This window comes from Erpetoichthys calabaricus, chromosome 8, assembly GCF_900747795.2.
Source record: "Erpetoichthys calabaricus chromosome 8, fErpCal1.3, whole genome shotgun sequence".
Lineage (NCBI taxonomy): Eukaryota > Metazoa > Chordata > Cladistia > Polypteriformes > Polypteridae > Erpetoichthys > Erpetoichthys calabaricus.
The window spans coordinates 196563616-196588228 of NC_041401.2; the positions used below are offsets into that span (position 1 = coordinate 196563616).

The 24613-nt window shown below is 48.3% G+C and overlaps 1 protein-coding gene across 2 annotated transcripts in view; it reads left to right on the forward strand.

The window, feature by feature from the left end:
• The window catches only part of slc15a2 (solute carrier family 15 member 2), a 40450-nt gene that overhangs the window by 13818 nt on the left and 2019 nt on the right, over positions 1-24613 (forward strand). For both annotated transcript variants that reach the window (XM_028808069.2, XM_028808067.2), the window contains exons 7-22: positions 4175-4265; positions 5535-5612; positions 6521-6603; positions 8792-8878; positions 10101-10190; positions 11731-11775; positions 14585-14617; positions 14715-14803; positions 15427-15508; positions 15815-15940; positions 19693-19857; positions 21169-21215; positions 22444-22551; positions 23401-23497; positions 24036-24182; positions 24368-24472. In XM_028808069.2, coding sequence (XP_028663902.2) covers positions 4175-4265; positions 5535-5612; positions 6521-6603; positions 8792-8878; positions 10101-10190; positions 11731-11775; positions 14585-14617; positions 14715-14803; positions 15427-15508; positions 15815-15940; positions 19693-19857; positions 21169-21215; positions 22444-22551; positions 23401-23497; positions 24036-24182; positions 24368-24472 — 1473 coding nt within the window. The remainder of the gene's footprint in view (positions 1-4174; positions 4266-5534; positions 5613-6520; positions 6604-8791; positions 8879-10100; positions 10191-11730; positions 11776-14584; positions 14618-14714; positions 14804-15426; positions 15509-15814; positions 15941-19692; positions 19858-21168; positions 21216-22443; positions 22552-23400; positions 23498-24035; positions 24183-24367; positions 24473-24613) is intronic.

Below are 24613 nucleotides of genomic sequence, written 5' to 3' on the forward strand. Positions count from 1 at the left end.
ACAACCTCCAGCGGGGCCAGAAGGCATCCCATAATGGAGCCCACCTTCTTAATCGGCTAATTGATTTGGTGGGCATCTCTTGAAGTGACCTTATGGGACACCCAGCACTCACACTGGCCATCACAGAGTCGAAGAACATAGAGCTCACCTTAAAGGAGTGCAGTCTCCTGAGGGGTCCGCTCTGCCCTTTCATCTCCAGTTCAGGTCCTCTGTGTGCCAAGACGAGCCCAAAACATCGGGGTTTTAGTGGGGTTAACTCAAAAAACAAAAACAACACCCTCTGGTCAACCTTGGGCAGCCTTCCTTCAGCCCTTTGTTGATGCCCACCTTGAAAGAGTGAAGATGGTTGACTGGCATCTTTTAGTCATTTACAGCCCTTCCTGGCATTCTGGCCTTTGTACCCGTCACTGTCTGTCACCTTTGCCTCTTTGTAAGTGGTCTGTGCTTCTGATAAAGCGACTGATTAAAGAAAGACGGCAAATGATCTTCTGTGTTTCCTTTTACAATTCACTGCTCAGAGTTGGAGGCCCGGGCTACCGAGGCTGAAATGGCCCTGGACTTCAAATACCTCTCTGACCATCCAGAATGCACAGCAGCAGCGCAGAATAACAATAATAAGGACAATAATAACAACAACAGCAACAACAACAATGATAACAACAACAATAACAACAACAATGATAATAACAGCAACAATAATAGTAATAATAACAATAACAACAACAACAGCAATAATAACAATAATAATAATAACAACAACAACAATGATAATAACAACAATAATAACAACAATAATGATAACAACAACAACAGTAATAGTAATAATAACAATAATGATAACAATAACAACAACAATAATAACAACAACAATGATAATAACAGCAACAATAATAGTAATAATAACAATAACAACAACAACAGCAATAATAACAATAATAATAATAACAACAACAACAATGATAATAACAATAATAATAACAACAATAATGATAACAACAACAACAGTAATAGTAATAATAACAATAATGATAACAATAACAACAATAACAACAACAATAATAACAACAACAATGATAATAACAGCAGCAGTAATAGTAATAATAACAATAACAACAACAACAGCAATAATAACAATAATAATAATAATAATAACAACAACAATGATAATAACAGGAACAATAATAGTAATAATAACAATAACAACAACAGCAATAATAACAATAATAATAATAATAATAACAACAATAATAACAACAATGATAATAACAGCAACAGTAATAGTAATAATAACAATAACAACAAAAACAGCAATAATAACAATAATAATAATAATAATAACAACAATAATGATAACAATAACATCAACAATAATAGTAATAATAACAATAATGATAACAATAACAACAATAACAACAACAATAACAACAATAATGATAACAACAATAATAACAACAACAACAACAGCAACAATAATGATAACAATAATAATGATAACAATAATAATGATAATAATAACAACATCAACAATAATAAAAACAATGATAATAACAGCAACAATAATAGTAATAATAACAATAACAACAAAAACAGCAATAATAACAATAATAACAACAATAATAACAACAACAATGATAATAACAGCAACAGTAATAGTAATAATAACAATAACAACAACAACAATAGTAATAATAAGAATAATGATAATAACAACAACAATACTAATAATTTACCAGTCGATCTGCGTTCCTACCCTCACCTACGCTCATGAGCTGTGCGAGATCACAAATACAAGCGGCTGACATGAGTTTCCTCCTCAGGGTGTCTGGACTTTCCCTTAAAGATAGGGTGAGAAGCTCAGAGTAGAGCCGCTGCTCCTCCGCATCAAGAGGAGTTAGATGAGGTGGCTCGGGCATCTGATCAGGATGCCTCCTGGACACCTCCCTGGTGAGGTGTTCCGGGCACGTCTAACTGGGAGGAGGCCCCGAGAAAGACCCAGGACACGCTGGAGGGACTATGTCTCTCGACTGGCCTGGGAACGCCTTGGGATTCTCCCGGAAGAGCTAGAAGAAGTGGCCGGGGAGAGGGAAGTCTGGGCATCTCTGCTCAAGCTGCTGCCCCCGCGACCCGACCTCAGATAAGCGAAAGAGGATGGATGGACAACAATAATAATAATAACAGCAACAATAATAGTAATAATAACAATAATGATAATAATAACTAATTTCTTAACATTGATATAGCGCCTTTCTCACTAGTCAAAGCTCTTCAGTGAATGGGGAGCCACTTCAACCCCACCACTGTGCAGCCCCCATCTGGACGATGCCACAGCAGCCATTTTTGTGCCAGTCTGCTCAGCACACATGAGCTGTAAGGTGGTGAAGGGGTGACAGGTGATTAGGGGGCCAGACACTGGGGTACCCCCCCCTACCCTTTCTGGAGGATGCCCAGGGGTCTTTTATGAGCGTCAGGACCTCGGGTTTTACGTCTCCTTTTTACAGCCCAGTGTCCCTGTCACTTCACTCAGGCGTTGGGATTCACACTCGGACCACAGGGTTGGTGCCCCCTGCTGGCCTCACTAACAAATCTTCCAGTAGCAACTCCCCTCCAAGTGCTGGCCGGGCCCAAACACGCTGAGCTTCAAGTGGGTGACATGTTTTGAACTGGCTGCAGAAATGTGACTTTTAGATTTTATTTTTATAAAGTTATAAGGACACTTCACGTGATGCTGTCCCATCTCTGATGTACACATGAGGTTTCGGACTGTTGTTTGGGTTGTGAACAAATAAAACTCCCAGAATGCTGTGGAAAATCCATTAAAGTCAATGAGGGGTCAAAACGGACCGCCGAAAGATGTGGGAAGTTCAACTTTTTTAGACACTGTACAAATTATGGGATGTTTAAATTTGACTTTGGTTATTTGGGGGATTATAGCAAAAGCTGAACAGATGACATTTAGGGCACTTGACTGATTATAAACTGTAATCAATTTGACCTTAAAATGTCTGAACTTACTCAGCGCCTGATCACATGCCAGTCCCACAGCTGCTCCATTTCCACATCCACTTGGCTACATGAGACCCGCCGTAGTCAAATGTTGTCACTTTGGAGAGCGTTTTTAAAAAATAATTGGTGAGACCCCCAAGATGCCATAAAGCAGGCAGACCATCCCCTACTCTTACCTGCAGCCGGTGGCCTACGCAGGCCTAACAATAGGGGACTTGCTTTTAAAGTTCAAAAACAAGAGGAAAATTTAAAATTTGACAAAAATGTTTCACAAGGGAGAGAGAAACCGTAAACCTCTGGCTTGTGTAAACAGTGAAAAGAAGAATCTTTAGAAATAAAAAATATTTATTACAGAAATGAAAAATCCAGCAGAATACTGAAAAGAGCAAAAGGGGGTTTACCTAAAAGGCCACCTGAAGATGAACGAGTCCCAGTATGAAGGTGAATTAAGGAAACAAAGCAAGGAATCATCCAGAAAAGTGAGCCGCTCAGAAAGACTCCCACGATGTTCAATGGTCCACCACTGAGACCCTCATTCACCTCAGGTGGGCCGAGCAGCAATCCAAGGCATCCACTCTCACCCCCTATTGCCCCCTGGTGGAGCAGCTGATGCTGCTTAGCAACAGTAAACGAGGGGCAGGACAGAGGGTGCAGCCCCAATAAGTCCAGGCAGTTAAAGATTTCAGATTACCAAGCGATGCCCCTGCTGGCATCATGTAGTGCCCTCTGGTGGTTGCTGCCTATAAACAGTAAGGGGTGGTGTGGAAGGTGTGGCACTAAATGGGGACACTGCTGACCAGGGTGACCCTGGCTACAGCATACACTCAGACCCTCTAGTGCCCCCTGGTGGAACAACTGCTAATGCCTAGCAATAGTAAACAAGGGGGCAGAACAAAAGGTGAGGCGACAAAACAAGGTGTGGCAGTTAATGGGCACACACAGATTTGCAAGTGGTGCCCCCACTCTCATCCTCTAGTGCCCCCTAGTGGAGCAAGTGTTGTCACCTAGCAACAGTAAACAAGGGACGGGCCAGCAGTTAATGGGTACCCTGATTAGCAGGCGTCCTTTCACAGCCTGCAGTGCTCCTCATCCCTGTGGCCCCCCAGCCACGTGTTGCTGTGCCAATCGGGTGACTTTTCACTGACCCGTTATCTCTGTGTTGTTTCCACAGAAGGAAGAGAGGAGGAAGTTCTTCTCCATTTTCTACTTGGCCATCAATGCAGGAAGTGTGATCTCGACGTTTGTAACGCCCCTGCTGCGAGGTGGGTGTCCCCCCTGAGGCCCACTTTATTCATTTATAGCGCCTTTAGCTGCAAGCTCTTTTACAAACCATGCTGAGAGTGCTGGAGTAAATGAGAGGGTCCGTGGTGACCTCAGTACCCACCAGTACAGCTGAGGAGGCCCAAGGTGTGCCAGCCTTGAAAGTGACCCCTGTGAAGGTCTGGGCCCAAGTGCACCCACTGGTCACTTCCAGAGGAGCAGGGCTCTGGACCTCCCTGGTTTGGCCCTGGCTCTTTTATACTTTCATTCTCATTCCAGACGGCCATCATTTAGGCTCTACAAAGACATCAGGGTGGCATTTGAACCCGGTGTGCAGCAGGAGTGTCAACTAGTGTGCCACCCAGGTTAAGGAACTCATACTGTAGGAAAAGGTCCTGGCCAGGTGGCAATAGGATGCCAGTGTGTTAGCAGGAAAGGAGAGGCACAGCAGAGGGAGAGCATCTCACCCTGGCAATGGCAGGGCACAGTGAGGCCAGCACTTGGTCATGCCACCTCAAGATGGAATTCCTCAGGATCAACAATAGGAAAGAGAGAGAGAGATGGAGGGGGAGCTAATCGGAGTGGGAGGAAGCCCCTTTGTCCCGACCTCTGGAGGACATGAGGCAGCCCTATCAAGGCACGGCTGGCAGCAGATGGCACAGAGTGTTGTGATGAGCAGCACACAAGATGGCAAAATGGTGCGAGGCCTCTAAAAGACCCACAAAACAGGCCGGTGCCCAGCATGGCCTGACAGCCTCTACAGAGACCCCAAAATGAGGCTTAGAATGAACAACTTGAAGAGTTCAGAAAGGCAAACGTGACCTTCAAGGGAGAGGATGACAGTAAATCTCAGGCTTGAAAAAGACAAAGGCCTACAAAGTATCTTAAGAAATAAAGAATTTAAACAAAAACAGCACAAATAAAGCAAAACAATCCAAAGGCTGACCAGGGAGGTCCCACTCAGGTGTTTGTCCATCTTGTGGGCTGCTAATGACATCAATCAGGGTGGAAGTGACCTGTAGGGGGCGCTCCAGTGTCTGTGTAGACAGTAGTGCCGTGGTGGGCCTGACGAGACCTCCAGGAGCTCATCTGCTCAGGTCCCTCATGTAACGACTTGTGTTCAATCCTATAGGTGGGCATGACCCCTGCTTCATAACGTAGACCCCTCATGGCGAGACGGCTGCACTTTGACTCTTTTCTAAATTGTGGTAAATGTACACGTCAGGTCCGTGGGCTCTTCTGCTTTATGACCCTCTTGATGTCCTCCACAGGTGACGTGAAATGTTTCGGGGGCGACTGCTACGCCCTGGCATTCGGTGTCCCTGGTGTCCTGATGGCCATAGCACTGGGTGAGTTACCAGTTTCAGTTCCATCCACTACAAGCTTTTTGTAAAGGTAGACCCTCAAACGTCCTGACGCCTCGGGGTCTCTGTGATAGCATGCAGTGGGGCCTCGCTGACGAGGGGTGACGGGGACGCTGTGTAAGGGTCTGCACGGCCCACAAGTCCAGAAATTGAGCGAGCAGGTAGTGGTAAGAACTATCAGATAAAGGGCTTGGGGCAAAGTGTCCAAGGTGGGATGAACGTTAGCTCTGTGGGGAACGAGTGGACTCAACTGCCCACCTGTCACCAAAAATTGGAAAATGTAAAAGGAAGGCAGAAGTGCAATGACAAATCTGTGACACTTAGAAAACATAAGTACTGGGGAACCAAGTGACAAATGGCAAACAGGTGAGTGGGCACTGCCAGCCTCGCCAGCCTTCCTGTCACTGGCCATCAGACAACTGACAGATGCTCAGCTGAGCCTTACAGAATGGTGGGAGGGGCAGTGGGCGGGGAGGTGGGCGGAGACAGTTAGTTGGGGGTGACGGTTCTTCTTCCAGGTCGGCGAGTCCAGTGATGTGACTCCACCGGCACCTCCTGTGTGCCCCCTGACAGCCGCCAACTGCCCTCAGTGCCCAGTCCTGACTTGAGGTGGCTGTTGAGATGAGGGTCAGTTGGTCAGTTGGCACACATCAGAATTAGAATGAGACAAATCTTAATAGGGGAGATCAGAAAAATAAAGGCCTACTGGTTAAACTGGCATCAAAGCTGGTGAGACCTGGGCAAAGACTGGGCATCTGCAGGCAGCTCACTTGAGACTGGAGATGAAAGTACAAATGAAAGCGACCTCCACTGCGGCCCCCGAGGCCCTTCGCCTTCTTCTCGCTTCATTTTGTAGACTTTCACGTTTTCTCGTTTTTTTTTTCCCTCTCCAGTCGTCTTCCTGGCTGGCAGCAGTCTGTACAAGAAAAGCCCCTCGCAAGGAAACATTCTGATGGAGGTCGGCTGCTGCATCGGGGTGGGTAACCGAGGGTCCGCCATTCTGCAGCCGCACAGACAAGGACTGCATGAGTGGGTCACATAACAGATGGACTGGCAGAGAAATCGCTTAAAAGTGACCCCTTAGGGACCGGGAGACCACCCAGTGAGTGTCCTTCAGTGGTCTGCATGTGCAGCAAAGAGCACAACTGAATCCAAAGACTCCAGGGTTCAAATCCTGTCCCTGACCCTCTCCTTGTGGCAGCTGCATGTTGTTGTCTGATTCCCCCAAACCCCTGCATTTCTAATGACATCCCAGAGACAGGGGGATGACACTGATGGGGGTTCAACTCAGACCTGAGAGCCACAAGCATCTGAGGAAGTGAGCCCTGTGACTGCCCACTAGGTGGCGATGTTCACATCAGTCCATCCGTTATGGCACCCGCTGAGTCCAGGGGAGGGGCAAATAGAAGGAGCATCGGGACCACCTGCCTAGGGCAAGAATCACTGCTTGGGGGTCCAGTTTCCATGACGGATTAAAGGCTGATGTGTCACCTGCATGGCCTCTCTGTCTATCTTTCTATTATACTGTGACTCTAATATCTGTATGTCTGTTATAGTATGCCTTTCATATCAGTGTTAGTGTTATATAGCGCCTTTCATATCATCACACAGTGCCCTCCTTGGCTATCTGTGACACAGCGCCTCTCATATCTCTTTCTAGTGTCGTCATCTATGAGAGTGGGCATCTCATACTGTATCTCAGTGTAAATATGTCTACTGTGCGGCGCCTTTTCTGTCCACCTCAGTATTATATAGCGCCTTTCCTGTCTATTGTACCAATCTGTGACACGGTGCATTTCATTTTTATATGTTAATGTATCATTCTATAGAATTGCGCCTTTCCTACCTCTGTCTCTATATCTAAGTATTATAAAGTGCCTTTCACATTAGTCTGTGTCTCTGATGTCTGTATGGCAGTGTGTCTATTTGATTATTCCTTTCCTATTTAGGAAATTTTAATATTATATTGTGCCTTTTATATCATCTTACACCACCCTCCTTAGTAACCTATGATATCTCTCTCTCTCTCTCTCTCTATATATATATATATACAGTAAATGTCTAAATATTATATAGTGTCTCCCTTATGTTTTTTTATAGTGTCTTTATTATTTCTCTATAACAGAGTGCTTCTCACATCTCTATCTAAATATGACTATTAAACTGTGTCTTATATATGTCTTGAGTCTTGTATTATATAGTGCCTGTCTGTCCTATTTATATGTTAATATATCTTTTTATGATATAGCGCCTTTTCCTATTCCTCCTTCTATAGCTCAGTATTATATAGTGCCTTTCACATCTCTCTGACTTTCTGTCATATCTGTATGTCGGTGTGTCTGTTATATCAGGACACAGAGTCTCTAGATCCTCATTTATTGGTGTCTGTCCATCTCCATCTCTTTTTGCCTGATGTTATCTATCATATAGCGCCTTTCCTACCTATCAGTCCATCTGAGCCTCCTATCCTGCCTCTTCTTTAGTTGTCCCTCCGACTTGTGGTTGTTTAGTGTCTCTAGTAGCCGTCTATAGGTGACTCTATCCATCATATAGCGCCTTTCACAGCTCTAGTCTGACAAACCCTGCGACCAGAAGTCTCACGTGCTGAAGTTTGTCGCCGTCTCCCTTCACGTCACCTGCCTTTTTTTTATTGTTGTGTTGTTACTTGTTGTTTATTTGTCTGTTTTTCGTTTCATTGTTGATTTGACCCCCCGTGTCTCTGTGAGTGACTGTGTGCGAGTCGGGACAAGGCTGGGTGCGGTCCTGGGGTCTCCACCGAAAAAATGTAATAAACGTGCATCTGTCTGACGGTGTGAATCTCAGCGGCACTGCGAGCGATGTAAGTTGATGTCGACAGGTCATCGATCCCCTTGAAGAAGAGCGATGGGAGTCGGGAGAGTCAGCCGAAAAGCCCCAGCTGAGCACCTGTTCAGAGTTTAGCTGAGTTTGAAATCCACAAAGCGCTCAGGTGTGGCCATCGCTAAAGTGAGGAGGAGAAGGTAGAGGGAGGGGACCCTCAGGTCTGTCTGTCCACCTCCTTCTCATCACTGTCCTCATCTCCTACTTTTCTCTATATTTCATATAGCGCCTTTCCTATGCCTGTCTGCTTTCGTGTCCCCTTGGCCCACCGCTCCGCTCCTAAGCCCCTCTAATTTCCTCCCCAGTTTTCCCTGAAGAATCGCTGGAGGCATCGCTCGGCTCGATTTCCAAAGAGGACCCACTGGCTGGACTGGGCCGAGGAGAAGTACAAGGTAATGGGGGGTGAGGGGCTCCGTGGGGATTCAGAAATATGAACCTGGGAGGTGGTGGGCACCGCCAGCAGGCAGGGAGACGAGAGATGAGCACCAAAACATTAACATAAATCCAGCAGGAGACGCCCATCGCGGGTCCACGGCTGAGCTGACACGGGTTTGGGGCACGTCCTTTGTGTGACATGTTTTGTCACCATTGGGACAGTAGACGCGTGTTTCTTTGCGCACTTTCTTTATAATAATTTTTAGTTGCTTGTACATGAGAGAGTAGAAAGTCTGCACGGTCGGCGCGCCCCTTGTGTCACTGTAGGCTGCCACAGCGCCAGGCTTAGTGACGTCCACATCTCCTCTTGTTACGAATGAGAAGTCCCAATACACGTAACACCTAAAGCACTTCCAAAACTGGCCACTAGAGGGCGATATCACTGTAATGCAGGCCAACTCGCCAGGAGCGCCAGAAGCGCCAGGACCCGTGGGAGACCCTCCAGATTTGTAGTGCCTGGCAGTGATTGGCAGGTGACCCCCCGCCACATACATGGAACATCAGCGAGGCATTGAGCCCTGAACTCAGTCAGCAGTAAAGGAACATCAATACATACAACAGAAGGCGACATAAAACATGAATCTGAACCCCAGCTGGGTGGACCCCTACCTGTGATGTAAGACCCCCGACATGAACATGGACAGGTGCTGCATCGTGAAGGGGGCGGCTGACGTCATTCTTGTCCTTCCACTTGCACTCACTCACTTTGCCTTTTTCTTATGCTGAAGCTTCACCAGACGTCATGGTGGTCCGGTGGTCCAGCGCCGTATGCATCAGCCTGATGGGCAGTTCATTTGATTCAACTAATGGCTCATTTCCAGTTTGTTCTTTACAGCTTCTTGTTCGCACGCCATTTGTGTGTTGCTTGAAAGCTCCACCCAACTCATGAATATTGATGAGTTACCATAGCAGGGCAAATCACATAGAAACATTCAGGATTTTTGGCAGGATTATGCTCTTTTGTCCACTGGATGGCAGCAGAGTGCTGTCCTGAGAGCTCTTCTGCCCTAACCCTCACCCTCAGTCTGACTCGGGCTTAACCGTATTGGCATCGAATTCGCACTCAGGGTTAATGCCAAAGAGGGTTAAACTGAATCAATCGTACAAAAAAAATAAGAGCAAAGTCACAGCCCAGGAAGGCGTCAATCCAGCAGGCCCTTTGTGTTCTTGTTTTTACAGAAGACCCTCATCAGTGACATCAAGATGGTGACCCGTGTCTTATTCCTCTACATCCCCCTGCCGATGTTCTGGGCGCTCTTCGATCAGCAGGTAAGAGTTCAGCTGTTCAGCTGTATCGGTGAACTCCCCTTATTAGAAGGGCGATGCCAGGGGGCCTCACTGCCAGCCCAGGGCCTCCAGATTTTATGAAGATAACACCCACCAGGCAAGTGGCCATGACAGGAACATGTTCAAGAATCCGGCACAGCTTTGGGGGCACCAGTGGGTATAAATGGGCACAGATGACACCAGCGACTACATCATGTAGTTGGGCACCTCATGCCTTCCACACACAGGTGGCACAGCCTACTCTCACAGCAGTGGCACTTGGCATCACATGCCACCACAAACACCACCCAGAAGGAATATGCAGAAGACGACATGACAACAGAAGGCACCTCAGTGGTGCCCCCTGCTGGCAATGTGTTCAAAGACCACGCAGTCATCACACCTTTCAGTTTATTTGGTACCTTTGGCCAGGAATATCATGACGTGGCGCTTTAGAAACCCAACCAGAACACAATTTGTGCAGTCTGGCAGGATGTGCCCACTTGGACCTCATCGAGAGCATATTGTGCTTCGGCCATCTTGGCACACTGCTGTCTGGTGGCCCCCAAACCCACTGCACCCCAAAGAGGAGGCGGCCATTCTCACCTTCTAGCTGCTCTGCCAGTGAAAAGGCCACTGGAGTCCCGGTGCCTGCTCTCAATGTTCCTGCTGAAGGTAAAGGACATTTAGATTGGCACTGATAGGGCATCTTAGTCTGGGACACCTAAAAACACACTCCTCTGCCCCTTGGGTCATTAGTATTTATTTTTTATAGCACCTTTCAATAAGGTTAACTATACGGTAAGGGGGCACCCATCTGACTCTTGCATGTGGCATTCTCTTGACCTGTGCCCACTTGGCACAACTTTTTTCCCTTTGGTTATCAGGGTTATGGTCAACTGTGCTCTGGACAAACTGACTGGCACTAATAGGGCACCCAAAAATACAGGTCACTGCTCTTTGGTTAATTAAAATGTATTTTATATAGCGCCTTTCAGAAAATGGACAAGATTTCCAGACATAAGACAGAGCAATGCCAATCTAGTTTACTAATGTGCCATTCTCCTATGCCCTCTTGGTGCCACTTTTTCCTCTTTGGTCATCAGTTCTCCAGTGTCTCTGTCCTAAATGTCATAGCTGTAAGAAAAGGGACACTCATAGGGGCTCCATATTTTATATAGCGCCTTACCCAGACAGAGTCCTAGGTATAAGATAAGGTAGCACCATCTGGACCCTCAAAGTAGTTATGTGCCCCCTTGGTGCCACTCGACTGCCAGTTTGTACATGCGGACACACATGTGTTAGGCTGAGCCCAGGCTGCTGGTTCCACTTGCACCAGTTGCTGGTTTCTTTTTCCCACAATTCCTTGCCAAGAGAATTAGGCGGATTGGTGGCTCCTTCAAAGTTTCTGCTCTGATCTGAGGAACATCTCATAAAATGTGAGATTGAAAACGACCACTAGGTGGCGGCCATCAGGCCCCAGGGATGGCGTCATATTCTGTCCGTGGGGTCATAACGGCGCTCTTTTTTGTTTCTTTCAAAGGGCTCCCGTTGGACGTTGCAGGCGACCAGGATGAACCTGAGCTTTGTAAGTGAAAGGGTCTTGAAATCTTATGGGGGTTTTTGAAAAAAAAACTTGGGGCATACAACAGGTCATCAGCGTGGGGTCTCACATTTTAGGGTATCAGTGCCTCTGAATTTCATCTTACTGACCAGTTATGAGTTGAGCCCCTAATGGTCTACAGCACTCTGTGGAAGCTACAATAGATGATACAATGCTATAATGTATGTGTTACTGATATTGATAGGCGGCACAGTGGCACAGTGGGTAGCGCTACTGCCTCGCAGTAAGGAGACCCGTCTGGGTTCGCTTCCTGGGTCCTCCCTGCGTGGAGTTTGCATGTTCTCCCCGTGTCTGCGTGGGTTTCCTCCCACAGTCCAGAGACATGCAGGTTAGGTGGATTGGCGATTCTAAATTGTCCCGTGTGTGTGCTTGGCGTGTGGGTGTCCTGTGGTGGGTTGGCGCCCTGCCCGAGATTGGTTCCTGCCTTGTGCCCTGTGTTGGCTGGGATTGGCTCCAGCAGAACCCCATGACCCTGTGTTAGGATATAGCGGGTTGGACAATGGATGGATGATATTGATATACTGATATAAGCACTTGACTACTATGTGTGTGTGTGAGCAGGAATATTTACAGCAGGGCGATAGCAACTGTTAACAAGCAAGTGTTTTATTATTTCCTACAAGCAACCTTTAGCAAAACAGACTGTTCTTTGTCAATGTCTAAAAATAAAATATGCTGACATAGAACGAGTCTTGCAAAAAGAGGAAGCACTGAAACAAATGTAAAAAATATTAAAGGGTGCAGGGGGTAAAAAAACGAAATAAGCCGCCTGAAGAAGGAGAAGTGAGAGAAGCTCCGTGCTCACCACTCTCCTCTTTATTCATCTTTTAAATAAACTAACTTTGATTCATTTACACTCCGGTCTTCCTCGCCATCTTTCTTCCACAACTCCAGGTGACTTTCTAGTGTAGCTGCACTTCTGAAAAATGGCAGCGCCCTCTGGTGGCCTCTGGCTGCTCTACACTTCTGACTGCCATCTGTTTAAAAGAGGACAGTACAAAGTCTACAGCGCCCCCTCGTGGTGGCATCTGGTTCTGCTAACTTTTCCAACTGGCCATTGTAAAGGTCGGACCCTCAAAAATGGCTTTCATAATATAAACTTGAACCCCCCGATTTCTTACCCTACCTTAGCTTGTGACATTATTCATTCGGCCCAGTATCAGTATCTGGCTGGGCGACTCTTCAGGCGCTATATACACCATGTAAACAACTCAAGTCGCAGGACGTGTTCAGGTTAACTCAGTTAGAAGAAGTCCAAGTTAAATAAACAGACATTTGGGGGCCGCTGTTTGTCTTGGACATGGACAGCCGGCCAACTGCCAAGCCAGTTTTTATTATTGATTAGCCAGCATCACCCACAGCTGGATGCTTTCTCACAGGGGCCCGTGTGTGTGTGTGTGTGTGTGTGTGTGTGTGTGTGTGTGTGTGTGTTTGCTTATGTCCGTCTCTCTGTGTTTATCTCTAAACTGAGCTGCACTTCATTTTGTTCCAGTTAAGCTCTCCTTCTGCTAAAGTTCAGATTCTGCTGTAAAATATTATGGGCTAGAGATGTCCATAAAAAACACTGATTCACAGTTTATAGCAAACCTATAAAAAAATAAAAAGAAGAAAGAAAATAAAACTCTGTAGCCCCCCCCCCCCCCAAGTGCTCCCTTTTAGGGCCGAGCTGCGCCACCTAGTGGCCAGGTAAGTGCAGGTGGATGCCAGGGCTGAAGGCTTTCTGTTTGGTTTAATCGGAAGCAGGCTGGGGGACGAGGTCCTGTGCTGGGGGTCTGGGAGGGGGTGGGCATTTGCTTTCTTGCTTTCCTTTTCTGGGGGAGGTGTAGTGTGGTAACTGCAGGGTCTTCCTGGAAGGGGTCTTGTTTTGAGAAGAGGGAGGGGAGTTTAGGGGATGTTTAGGGGCTTGTGAACTGGGGTGGGGTTTTTATCAGTCATAGGGGAGATTTCTGGGCAGGCCATTCCTGGAGAAGTTTAGTCATGGGGTTTGTGGGGGGGGGGGGGTTGCTGTGTCCTTTCTTTCCTGGAGGAGGCAGAGCATAAAACTTGGACGGTGGCTTACAGGGGTGGGGGGGTGGCCTTCAGAAAGGGAAGTTGTGAAATTTCTGCAGAGGATTGGGTCACAGACTGGGGGCGTGGCCTTCATATACAGGCTTGGTCACAGACTGTGGGCGTGGGCTTCCTGAGGATAGCTGGGTCACAGATAGAGGGCGTGGCCATTGTGGAACAGGCTCGTTTACTGGATGTGGGCTCGGCCTCCAAAGAAAAGGCTGGTCCCTAGACTGGGGGCGTGGCCTTTGTGGAGTTTTACAGATCAGCTGGCCAATCAGCCATTTAATTTCCATTTGTTCAACGTCCTACGAGGTTCACAGTGTAAAACGTTAAAGTCCTGCCATACCAATGTCACTTTTTATGGTGGCTTTTACAGTATGTGGTTCATTTTTCAAGAATAAAGCAGTAAACATGCGCCTTTCCTTATTCATTTTTACACAATAAAAGCCAACCACGACTCTTACAGATATAAATGGGTTGAAGAATGGGGGGGTTTCGGTGTCACTCATTCTAGGCACTATACAGGCCCAGCGACTCCCTCTGGGTCACACAAAGCATAGACTGGACCTGCACACTCATACTTGGGGGCTCAGGCACTGGAAGGGTGGGTGGCCCCTGAGGGTGAGTCCCTGTTTTGTACCCACTGACAGGTGACAGTTTCATGTTGGCTAGGTGAGTCAATGGCAGGTGTCGTCCATTTACTGCCCTCTTGTCTTCCCCACAGGGTACCTTCGTCCTGAAGCCCGACCAGATGCAGGTTTGTACTCAGGATTTGGTGCTTTGATCCGACGCCATCTGGGCAGGACATGACTGCCGTTGTTTTAATTCTTTGTTGTTTGGTTTTTGTTCCACAGACTTTGAACGCTCTGCTCATTTTGGTTTTCATCCCAATCTTCGACATGGGTCTGTACCCCCTGATCAAGTTGTGCAAAATAAACTTCACGTGAGTATCGGGAAACTCATCTCTCCATTGAGATGGCGTCATCTCCACCCATCAAAGGTGCGGCCAGTTAATCGAGGTGCCACATGGGTACAATTGACCAGCTGCCCTGTCTGAAGGGTCACTGAGTGCACAGTAGGGGGCGCCACCAGGCACACAGCATGTGTGATGTTCAGTTGATTCTCATACTTCATATAGCGCCTTTCTGAAGATCTTGACGGTCTAATAATGACCCCTGGTTCCCGTTAATTAAAATTGCTCGATAAATCATTCCATTCATTGGGAGACCCCAATTTTTAAAAGCAGCTGAGACATTAGGGACACACTTTTTGTGTTTTATGCTATATAGTGCCTTTCACATTCAGCACCATTCCAAGGTGCTTTCTAATACAAACAAGAGGAGATTCAACAAGATGTATTTATTATTTAGTGAGTGGGGTTATTGCATCTTAGCCACTAGGGGGCCACAGTGCCTGGCAGAAGTTAAAAATGTAAATGGTGGGTGGAGCCTGCAAATCAGACCCCACTTGGAGGTGATTGGCAGGAGGGGTGGCGTGATGTCATCTGTGTCCAGGGGAGGGGCTTGTCAGGCCGGGCTGTCATGACTGGCACCTTGTCGTCCACAGGCCCCTCAAGCGGATGGCGGTCGGGATGATCCTCGCTGCTGCTGCCTTTGCTGTCGCCGCCATTGTGGAGGTTCAAGTCAGCGTAAGGAATGCCGCTTCTTGTAAAATGGCTGCTCTTCTTAGCTTCGCTCAGTCTGTGTGCGTCGCCATGTTTTCTCCACGGCTGCTTTCTTTTTCTAACATGCACACCAAGTGACCCAAGTACGGTGGATGTGTGCTATGATGGCTTGTGTGTTGGGTGGGCTCTGGACGGAGGGCTGTGAAGGGCTTACTCGGATTGACTTTACTCATTTTATTAATAAAACAATACAGCAGCTGTGCACTCCTCACTTGAACCCCCCTACCAACACAGCACATGTCATGGAGCTTTTCCCTGATTTATCTTTAGGAGACGCTCATTCCAGCGCCAGCTCCCAGGGAGACCTTATTTCAAGTGCTGAACCTGGCAGAGCGGCCCGTTGATGTCACTTATCCGGGCTCCGATGTTCCCTTCGATACATTTCATCCTCTTCAGGTAAGTAGCCTCTTCAGCGGTACACAACCATTTAGTGTCAGGTGGCCCGGCCACGTCACCCCTTCATGATGGCTTCGACACCCCAATGTCCTTCTGTACTGTCATGTTGTTGGCCTAAGCAGCTCTTAGTTTATCGTATCTTTAAAAGCTGGACCACCACTGAGGTGCTTTATTATAGTGGCTGGTGTTCATTACTTGAGGACCGAGTCACAAAGTCCTCAGACACCACGGATGGTGACAGCGCGGACATCTTAGACTTTAAAGGTTTCATCCGCTGAGGAGAAGCTTGAGTGGTGGCTTTGCCATTGAATGAAGTGCTACAGCCACGCCCATTATTCAAGCTCCGCCTTTTCATGTGACTGCTATGTAGTTTAAAATTAAACCCAGAAAAACAGACGAGTAGGAGGGGCCAGAGGCAAAAGTAAGGTCTGAGGGAAGACACAGTTAGGCGGGGCCAAGGTAAATGCAGGCAAATAAGAGCAAAGACACAGATACAGTAGGAGGGGCCAAGGCAAATGACAGGCAAAAGGAAGGACTAAAGGCGGAGCCACAGACACAGGCAGTCAAATGAGGGGTAAGTCTCAGACAGTGATAGGTGGATACAGCACCTATCAGGCAGAAGGGAAGAGTAAGGGAGGGGCTGCAGACACAGGTGGGAGGGGCCAGAGTGAGGAACAAGCAAAAAGAAGGGTGGAGCCTCTGATGGAGATAGGAGGTGCCAAGGCAAATAAGAGACAAAAGTAAGAGCTAAGGGTGGAGCTGCAGACACTGATAGGAGGGGCCTGTGTAAAGAGCAGGCAAAAATAAGCACTAAAAATGGAGTCTCAGAAATGGGTCAGGAAAAAAGGGTGGAGCCTCAGACACTGATAGGAGGAGCCAAGGAATAAAAGAGAAATGGAAGAACTAGGGGGTGGAGCTTCAAATAGAGATATAGGGGTAAAAAGAAGGGTAGAGTCTCTTATGCAGATAGGAGGGGCTGGGACCAACAGCATGCAAAAGGAAGGACTAGGGGGTGGAGCTACAGACAGGAGGGAATGAGTGGTAAAAAGCAGGAAAAGGGAGGGGTTAGGGTGGTATCTAAGATCAGGGCAGGTGGCACCTGGGTAAAGATCTGAGACAGCTTGGAGGGTCCTGGGAAAAAGAAGGACTAGTGGCAGAGCCCCAGACAATTCCTGCCAGGAGTTCACTTGCACCCGTGTTTCACATCCACATACCTTCACTTCACTCCCAGTAGAATTGTGGGTCGGTGGGGGGAATACTTTGAAGACCTCCTCAATCCCATTAACATGCCTTCCAATGAGGAAGCAGAGCCTGGGGACTCAGAGGTGGGCTCCCCCATCTCTGGGACTGAGGTCACCGAGGTGGTCAAAAAACTCCTTGGTGGCAGGGCCCCGGGGGTGGATGAGATACGCCCGGAGTTCCTCAAGGCTCTGGATGTTGTAGGACTGTCTTGGCTGACACGCCTCTGCAACATCGCATGGACATCAGGGACAGTGCCTCTGGATTGGCAGACCGGGGTGGTGGTCCCCCTCTTTAAGAAGGGGGATCGGAGGGTGTGTTCCAACTACAGAGGGATCACACTCCTCAGCCTCCCTGGAAAAGTCTATTCAGGGGTCCTGGAGAGGAGGGTCCGTCGGATAGTCGAGCCTCGGATTCAGGAGGAACAGTGTGGTTTTCGTCCTGGTCGCGGAACAGTGGACCAGCTCTATACCCTTAGCAGGGTCCTGGAGGGTGCATGGGAGTTTGCCCAACCAGTCTACATGTGTTTTGTGGACTTAGAAAAGGCATTCGACCGTGTCCCTTGGGGAATCCTGTGGGGGGTACTCCGAGAGTATGGAGTACCGGACCCCCTGATAAGGGCTGTTCAGTCCCTGTATGATCAGTGCCAGAGCTTGGTCCGCATTGCCGGCAGTAAGTCGAACCCGTTTCCAGTGAGAGTTGGACTCCGCCAGGGCTGCCCTTTGTCACCGATTCTGTTCATAACTTTTATGGACAGAATTTCTAGGCGCAGCCAGGGTGTTGAGGGGGTCCGGTTTGGTGGGCTCAGGATTGGGTCACTGCTTTTTGCAGATGATGTTGTCCTGTTTGCTTCATCAGGCCGTGATCTTCAGCTCTCTCTGGATCGGTTCGCAGCCGAGTGTGAAGCGGCTGGGATGAGAATCAGCACCTCCAAATCCAAGACCATGGTCCTCAGCCGGAAAAGGGTGGAGTGCCCTCTCAGGGTTGGTAGCGAGATCCTGCCCCAAGTGGAGGAGTTCAAGTATCTCGGGGTCTTGTTCACGAGTGAGGGAAGAATGGAGCGTGAGATCGACAGGCGGATCGGTGCGGTGTCCACAGTAATGCGGGCGCTGCATCGGTCTGTCGTGGTGAAAAAGGAGATGAGCCGCAAGGCGAAGCTCTCAATTTACCAGTCGATCTATGTTCCTACCCTCACCTATAGTCATGAGCTATGGGTAGTGACCGAAACAACGAGATCGCGAATACAAGCGGCTGAAATGAGTTTCCTCCGCAGGGTGTCTGGGCTTTCCCTTAAAGATAGGGTGAGAAGCTCAGTCATCCGGGAGGGGCTCAGAGTAGAGCCGCTGCTCCTCCGCATCGAGAGGAGTCAGATGAGGTGGCTCGGGCATCTGATCAGAAGACCCCGGACACGCTGGAGGGACTATGTCTCTCGACTGGCCTGGGAACGCCTTGGGATTCTCCCGGAAGAGCTAGAAGAAGTGGCCGGGGAGAGGGAAGTCTGGGCATCTCTGCTCAAGCTGCTGCCCCCGCGACCCGACCTCGGATAAGCGGGAGACAATGGATGGATGGATGGAGGTTCTTTTTAAATGGCTGTGTGTTTATTTCATGTTAAAATTCACAGAGAATGATAATTAGGGAGAACACCAAGTAAGCCCCCTTAATAATTCATTACATTTATATAGCAGTTTTCTCAGTACTCAAAGCGCTATCCACACAGGGAGGAACCGGGAAGCGAACCCACAATCTTCCACAGTCTCCTTATCCCTCTAGGTCTCCCCTCACACTGAAGCCCTCACCTTACCTCATTCCTCTGTCACCCTAATTCTTCCCCAAAGGTCACTCTGTCATGATGTGGCTTTAAGGCCCCTCATGGGGTCAGTGCTGGCCCTTCAATGCACAGAAGACTAGTCTAGAGCTCCTTCTAGTGGTCCTTGGTGTTTCTGCACCCATGATCCTTGCATAGCCTTTATAGGGTGGGGTCTCCCAGCTTTAAGAGGGCAGCGCTGGGTGGTGCCACCTGCTGTGCTGAACAACAGTGACTGGCCTCCTGATGGGTTTCAAGATCCCAGCTGTCAAACGTGGGTCCCTGTCGTGCCCCCCATTAGAGGGATGGACTCTGGCTATTGTCAGCACTTCTTGGTGTTGGCCTTTCCCATTTCACTTCACACCTACATTTACAGGGCTTAATGCCCCCTGGTGGGCCTGGCGGGTAGACCAATGGCTATTTTTTCCTATCTTGGGCTCGGCGGGCTCCTGCGGCAGGCCCTGGTGGTCTATTACCCGTCATCATTTCCTATCAGCGAGTGATGAGCTCGGCAGGTGGCTGTAAGGTGAGTGGGTCAGCTGCCCGCCGGTATTCTGTGAGCCTGGTCTTGTGTGTTTGGCGCCCTCTACTGGATTTGTGTTCGCTGCATTCCCAGTATGTGCGCTAGATGGAAGTGCGTCTTGATGTTCGCCTCGCGTGTGGCTGCTCAGCGGCCTGTAAAGTAAATCTGATGATTTCCATCTTGCAGGATCCGTCACACTACAGGAGACTGACGCTGGAGGAGGACGCACAGGACGTGAGCTTTGATTTGCGGTACAACAGTATGGACATCACCTGCAACCAAACATTTCATGGTGAAAAGGCCTACAGTCTGACTCTGTTCACCCGTGGTGGACAACTGGAGTGCAAACTGGTGAGTAGTTCGGCGGTCCGTCTCTCACTCTGCGTTTATTCATGGATGGTCCACAAAGTGAAAAGACAAACAGATGGATGGCCTCTGCGGTTGTGGCCAGCAGCACTCGGTGTCCATGTGAGGACATCTCTGAAAGTCGTCATTAATAAGAACAAGCAAATTAAATTGCAGCACACATGGGAAGGACTCCATGTCCCGCGGGTCATCTCCTCCATGGTGTTTGTTTGAGCAGATGGCACTCCTGATGGGCATTAAATGTAAAGCTTCGAGCACACAAGTGTCCAGCTGATGGGTGCTTTGAGGATGCCCACTTTGGAGTCTGGGACGTCCCTCAGAGTGGCTGCTATCCTACAGTTGCCTGTCGTGCTTTAGGTGGCATGTCCTGCTCATTGGATGGTGGAAGGCTGGCACTTCTGAAAGGTCAAGTAAGCAGCGGGTTCAATGATACACTGAAGAACACACACTGGTGGTGGGTCAGAGGTGGGCAACCTTGAGAAGGTTCAAATGCCTTCACTATCTAAACGACAAGCGCAGGCTGGTCACAAAGGCCCGTCTTTGGTTTGTCCTGCTTGAAAACCCGATTAGCATTGAGGGTACGTCAGCAGCCCGGGGTCCTCAAGACCACAGAGTGAATGCCCACTGGCTCGTGATGGTGCCCACTCTGAAAGGTGGTACATACAAGAAAGCCTGATGGTGAAAGTGACAAAAGAACAACTGATGAAGGAGAATGTGCCCTCAATGTCACACAAAAAAGGAAGAAGAGGACAACATAAGGCAAAGGGACAGGTAGAGGGACAGAAACGTCCGTTTAATTTGTGACAGCTGATTTTATTACACCGTCAGGATGATGAAGAGCGCGCCACTGGACGTCGGCCTCGGAAATATCCGCAGCTTTCCAGGCCTATGAATCACCGCCATCCATCTACGTCTGCTTAAGCGATGAAGTGCCAGCAGGCAGACGTGACTCGGGCGCCTAAACGCCACTCATCTGATATGAGCAGCCCGGGCTGTGCACTTTATTAAGAGCTGGGGGGGGGCCATAATGGATGGCAGCGTTTGAGTTTCAGCCGTCACTGTTATGTAAAGCATTGGGTGGGCGCGTCTGAGCATTCTGAGAGCGGGGGGGGGGGGGGGGGGGGGGACACATGGTGGGGACGGTGGCTCAATGTGGTCTACCCTGCCATGTCTACACCTGTCAGGGGCGCACCGGCGTCCTTCTGCGTCTCCGGTCTGTGATGTGACTGTGCAGTAAACACAAAATCAGCCGCCATCCTGTTAAATCAACGTGTTCTGTTTGTTGGCTTTTAACAGCTGGAAGACGACATAAAGAAGCCGGCGAAAGGACTTGCTGCCCTCAGGTACCGGGGGTCCAGGGGGGTCCGCAAAGTGTGTCACCTGCCCACCTCAACTGCTTGGAGTCTGTTAAGTGTGCACTTCACTACATATTGACCTGCCGATAATTAAATGACTGAGGGGTGTGACTGTCATCAGTGTTTATAGCGCCTTTCATATAACTAGCGCTTATTTAGCGCCTTTCCTGTCTGTCACTGTTTAGAGTGCCTTTCATATATCTGGCTATCTTTAATATCGTGTGTTCCTATTATTTATTATTTAGTGCCTTTGACATCTGTAACTCTGCCATATAGTGCCTTTCATATCCATAGCTAACCCACCTACCTCTGTATTGTATTTCACCTTTTGATCTTATATACTGTCATTTATAAAGGAAAGGTTTTTTTTTTTTTTCAGATAATCATCCTGTTATATGCCCCCTCCTTATGTACGTCATTAACATCTTATGTGTGTCAAATGTGTCTATGATTTTCACACATCGCACCATCAGGTCTGTACATTAGTGTTACACACGACGTAGCCCCTCTGTTTTATGTCAGTGCATTTCACTTTTATAAGGCTGGATTGTGCTGATCGTCTTACACAGGACCAATCGACCTATCTGTGCCACAGAGTGCCCTTCCTACCTATCTGTCTATGTATTATATAGCGCCTTTCACGTCTGTGTTTTATAGTGCCATTCCCATTTATTTATCTGTTATATAGTGCCTCCTATTTTTATTATTTCTCTCTCCCCTATTTATTTGTCATTAATTTATTATTTGTCACGTTGTTCTCGCTCACAGTGCCCCCCTTTGCTAATTTTAATGCACACCGCCATGCACAAAGGTGGCTCCTGTGATGGAGCTCCTCGACTCTCGTGTTCTTCGTGACACCTGCCATCGTCTTTTCGAGTTTTCCCTGCCTTTCCACGAAGGCTCATCTCCCCATTGGTTTTGGAGTCTGGCAGGTGACGTCGGTCCTCACCGGGCCGGACCTCCTTGCACCCGAGCTTAGGGGTGGACATGACATTCATGCTGAACGGGTGCGACCGTCTCTTCTGCCCCTGGCACTGTAAGGCACTCACTTGTTTGCCAAGGCTGGTGATTTGGGGTTGGGGCTCAAGTCTCAGGACCCCCAAAGTCTGGGAGAACCTCTGATGGAGCACAAGGGCAGCAGCTAAAAATGGGAGTAACGAATGATGAGCACACCTCCCTCATTTCTTTTCTTAATGTTTTTCTCTGTCATCTTCAGATTCATCAACAGCCTTCAAGATGATGCAAATGTCACCATCAGCGGGAAATCCTTTTTTGTACCCAAGGACCACGGAGTTTCAGCTTACCAGACTCTGGAAAGAGGAGTGTAAGTGGAATGAAGACGCGAGCGTGCGGGGGTCTCCAATGCCCACCCCCAACCCCTCATCCTTTCACTTTCCACATGAAATAAAAAATCTGACTCCGCTCTAATTAGGCCAAAACCTGAAACACAAAAGATTTTTCTGACAAAAGTTCTCAAAGTGAAAGGCTTTATGACGTGCCAACAAGAGAGTCCTAAAAAGTTCCAAAAATGACCACTAGTGGGGGAAATCCCATCACAAACCCCGGCTAGACACAAAAAGTGCCATGTAGGATTTTTACAATAATTAAACTCCATAAACTGGCCAGAGGCACAAAAGAAAGCTTTGTGGAGCACAAAAGGCAAAATGGAGTTACAGTCCAAAGCAAACAAATCCCAAAACAGATCTTTAGAGACATAAATAGAGAAAAAAAGGTCAAAATTCAGAAAATTCATCTAACAAAGCACAGCAAAAGGCAGAGAAACTCACCAACTTCAGAGTGCATTGAGACCCTCGGGGCTTACAGGTTCCTGCAGTGCCTCACAACACACTTGGAACGTCACTCGACACACAAAAACAATCAACAGCAAATAATTAAAAATGAAGAAAGGCGACAAAATGAGGACTCGAACCCCGAGCCGTGGAGGAACTCTGAGCGAGACGTAATTCCTGTTGTAGACCTCAGCTCATCCCAACTTCTCTCGCCTCCTCACACTGTTCATCTTGGAAAAGCTTAATATATGGAGGGGACGCAGAAGGAGGCACGTCCTACACGTGGAGGAGTCGGGTGCTCAAATTGGCAAAAAATAGTGAGCATGTCATTTGTGGTCATAATGTCACCTCTGTGTCTCACACCACACGTTTCATTTACACAGCTACAAAAAAGTGGAGTGCGCAGTGGGATCTAAAAAATACGACTTGGACGTCGACCTTCTGGACTTCGGAGCTTCCTACACGGCCATAATAACAAAGGTAAAGCTCTTCGCTTCTCGGAGTTACAGGGGGTTACGATTTGAGGGAAGGACTCGGTGCTCAAGGAAGCAGCAAAAAGGAAGAAGACAAGTGACGGGGGTCTTCAGAGTCCAACTCCGGTCTTCATTTAATGTGTTTATGTAAGACAGGGCGCTATATTAAATTAGGGGTCTGGGTTGGGGTCAAAGGGACACCTTCTATAAAAGGGGCTTAGATGTTTAGATGATTGATTTCCCCCTCTGTGACTGTGGGGGGGGGGCAACAGATGATTAGTGCCAGGGGACATGTAGTCAATATTGTGTCCCAACACCCCCCCCCCCCTGCCTCTCATTTTTGGGACTGTATCACACCGCGGCCCCCCTTACTAGTTACAGAGTCAGGGCTCACTGGCAGGTGGACGCCTGGCCTTCTGGACTCTTTGGATTTCTGAGTAGCTTTCAGTTTTTGAATAAGACGTCTGGTCAGCCTTCATGGGGGTCTTTGTGTTCTCATCTCAGATCTAAGAATTGTTTTTTTTTTAATGCTTTACTTTTGTTAGAATTCAGATGAAAATATCGAAGTTACAAAAACAGAAGACGTCCAAGCCAACAACGTGAACGTGGCCTGGCAGATCCCTCAGTATGTGCTCATCACGGCTGGAGAGGTCATGTTCTCCATCACTGGACTGGAGTTTTCGTACTCGCAGGTACGGCCAAGTCGGTCAGCACTACAGTGACCCTCCCTCATGGGGGTCCACGGTGTGTCATTGGAAAAGCTCTGGTGAGCACAGGGGACTGGCGGGGCGGGGGGACGCTGCTCAAAGGGCACCCCAAAGCCACAGGCAGTCAGGATGGACACACTTAACATGGCTGCCCATCTCTGTCCCCTCAGGCGCCGGTCAGTATGAAGTCCGTGCTGCAGGCCGGCTGGCTGCTCACTGTGGCCTTTGGAAATGTCATCGTCCTCATAGTGGCGAAGGCAGCTGTCATGGAACAGGTAAGTGGAGGGGCCTGAAAATCTGAAACGGGACACTGCTGTGTGTGTGTGTGTGGATGGGTCCTCCAACATCAGCTTATGTAGCGCCTTTCAGACATGCCCGGAGTAGCTGACACAGCAGTCTGCTCCATGATTTAGCCG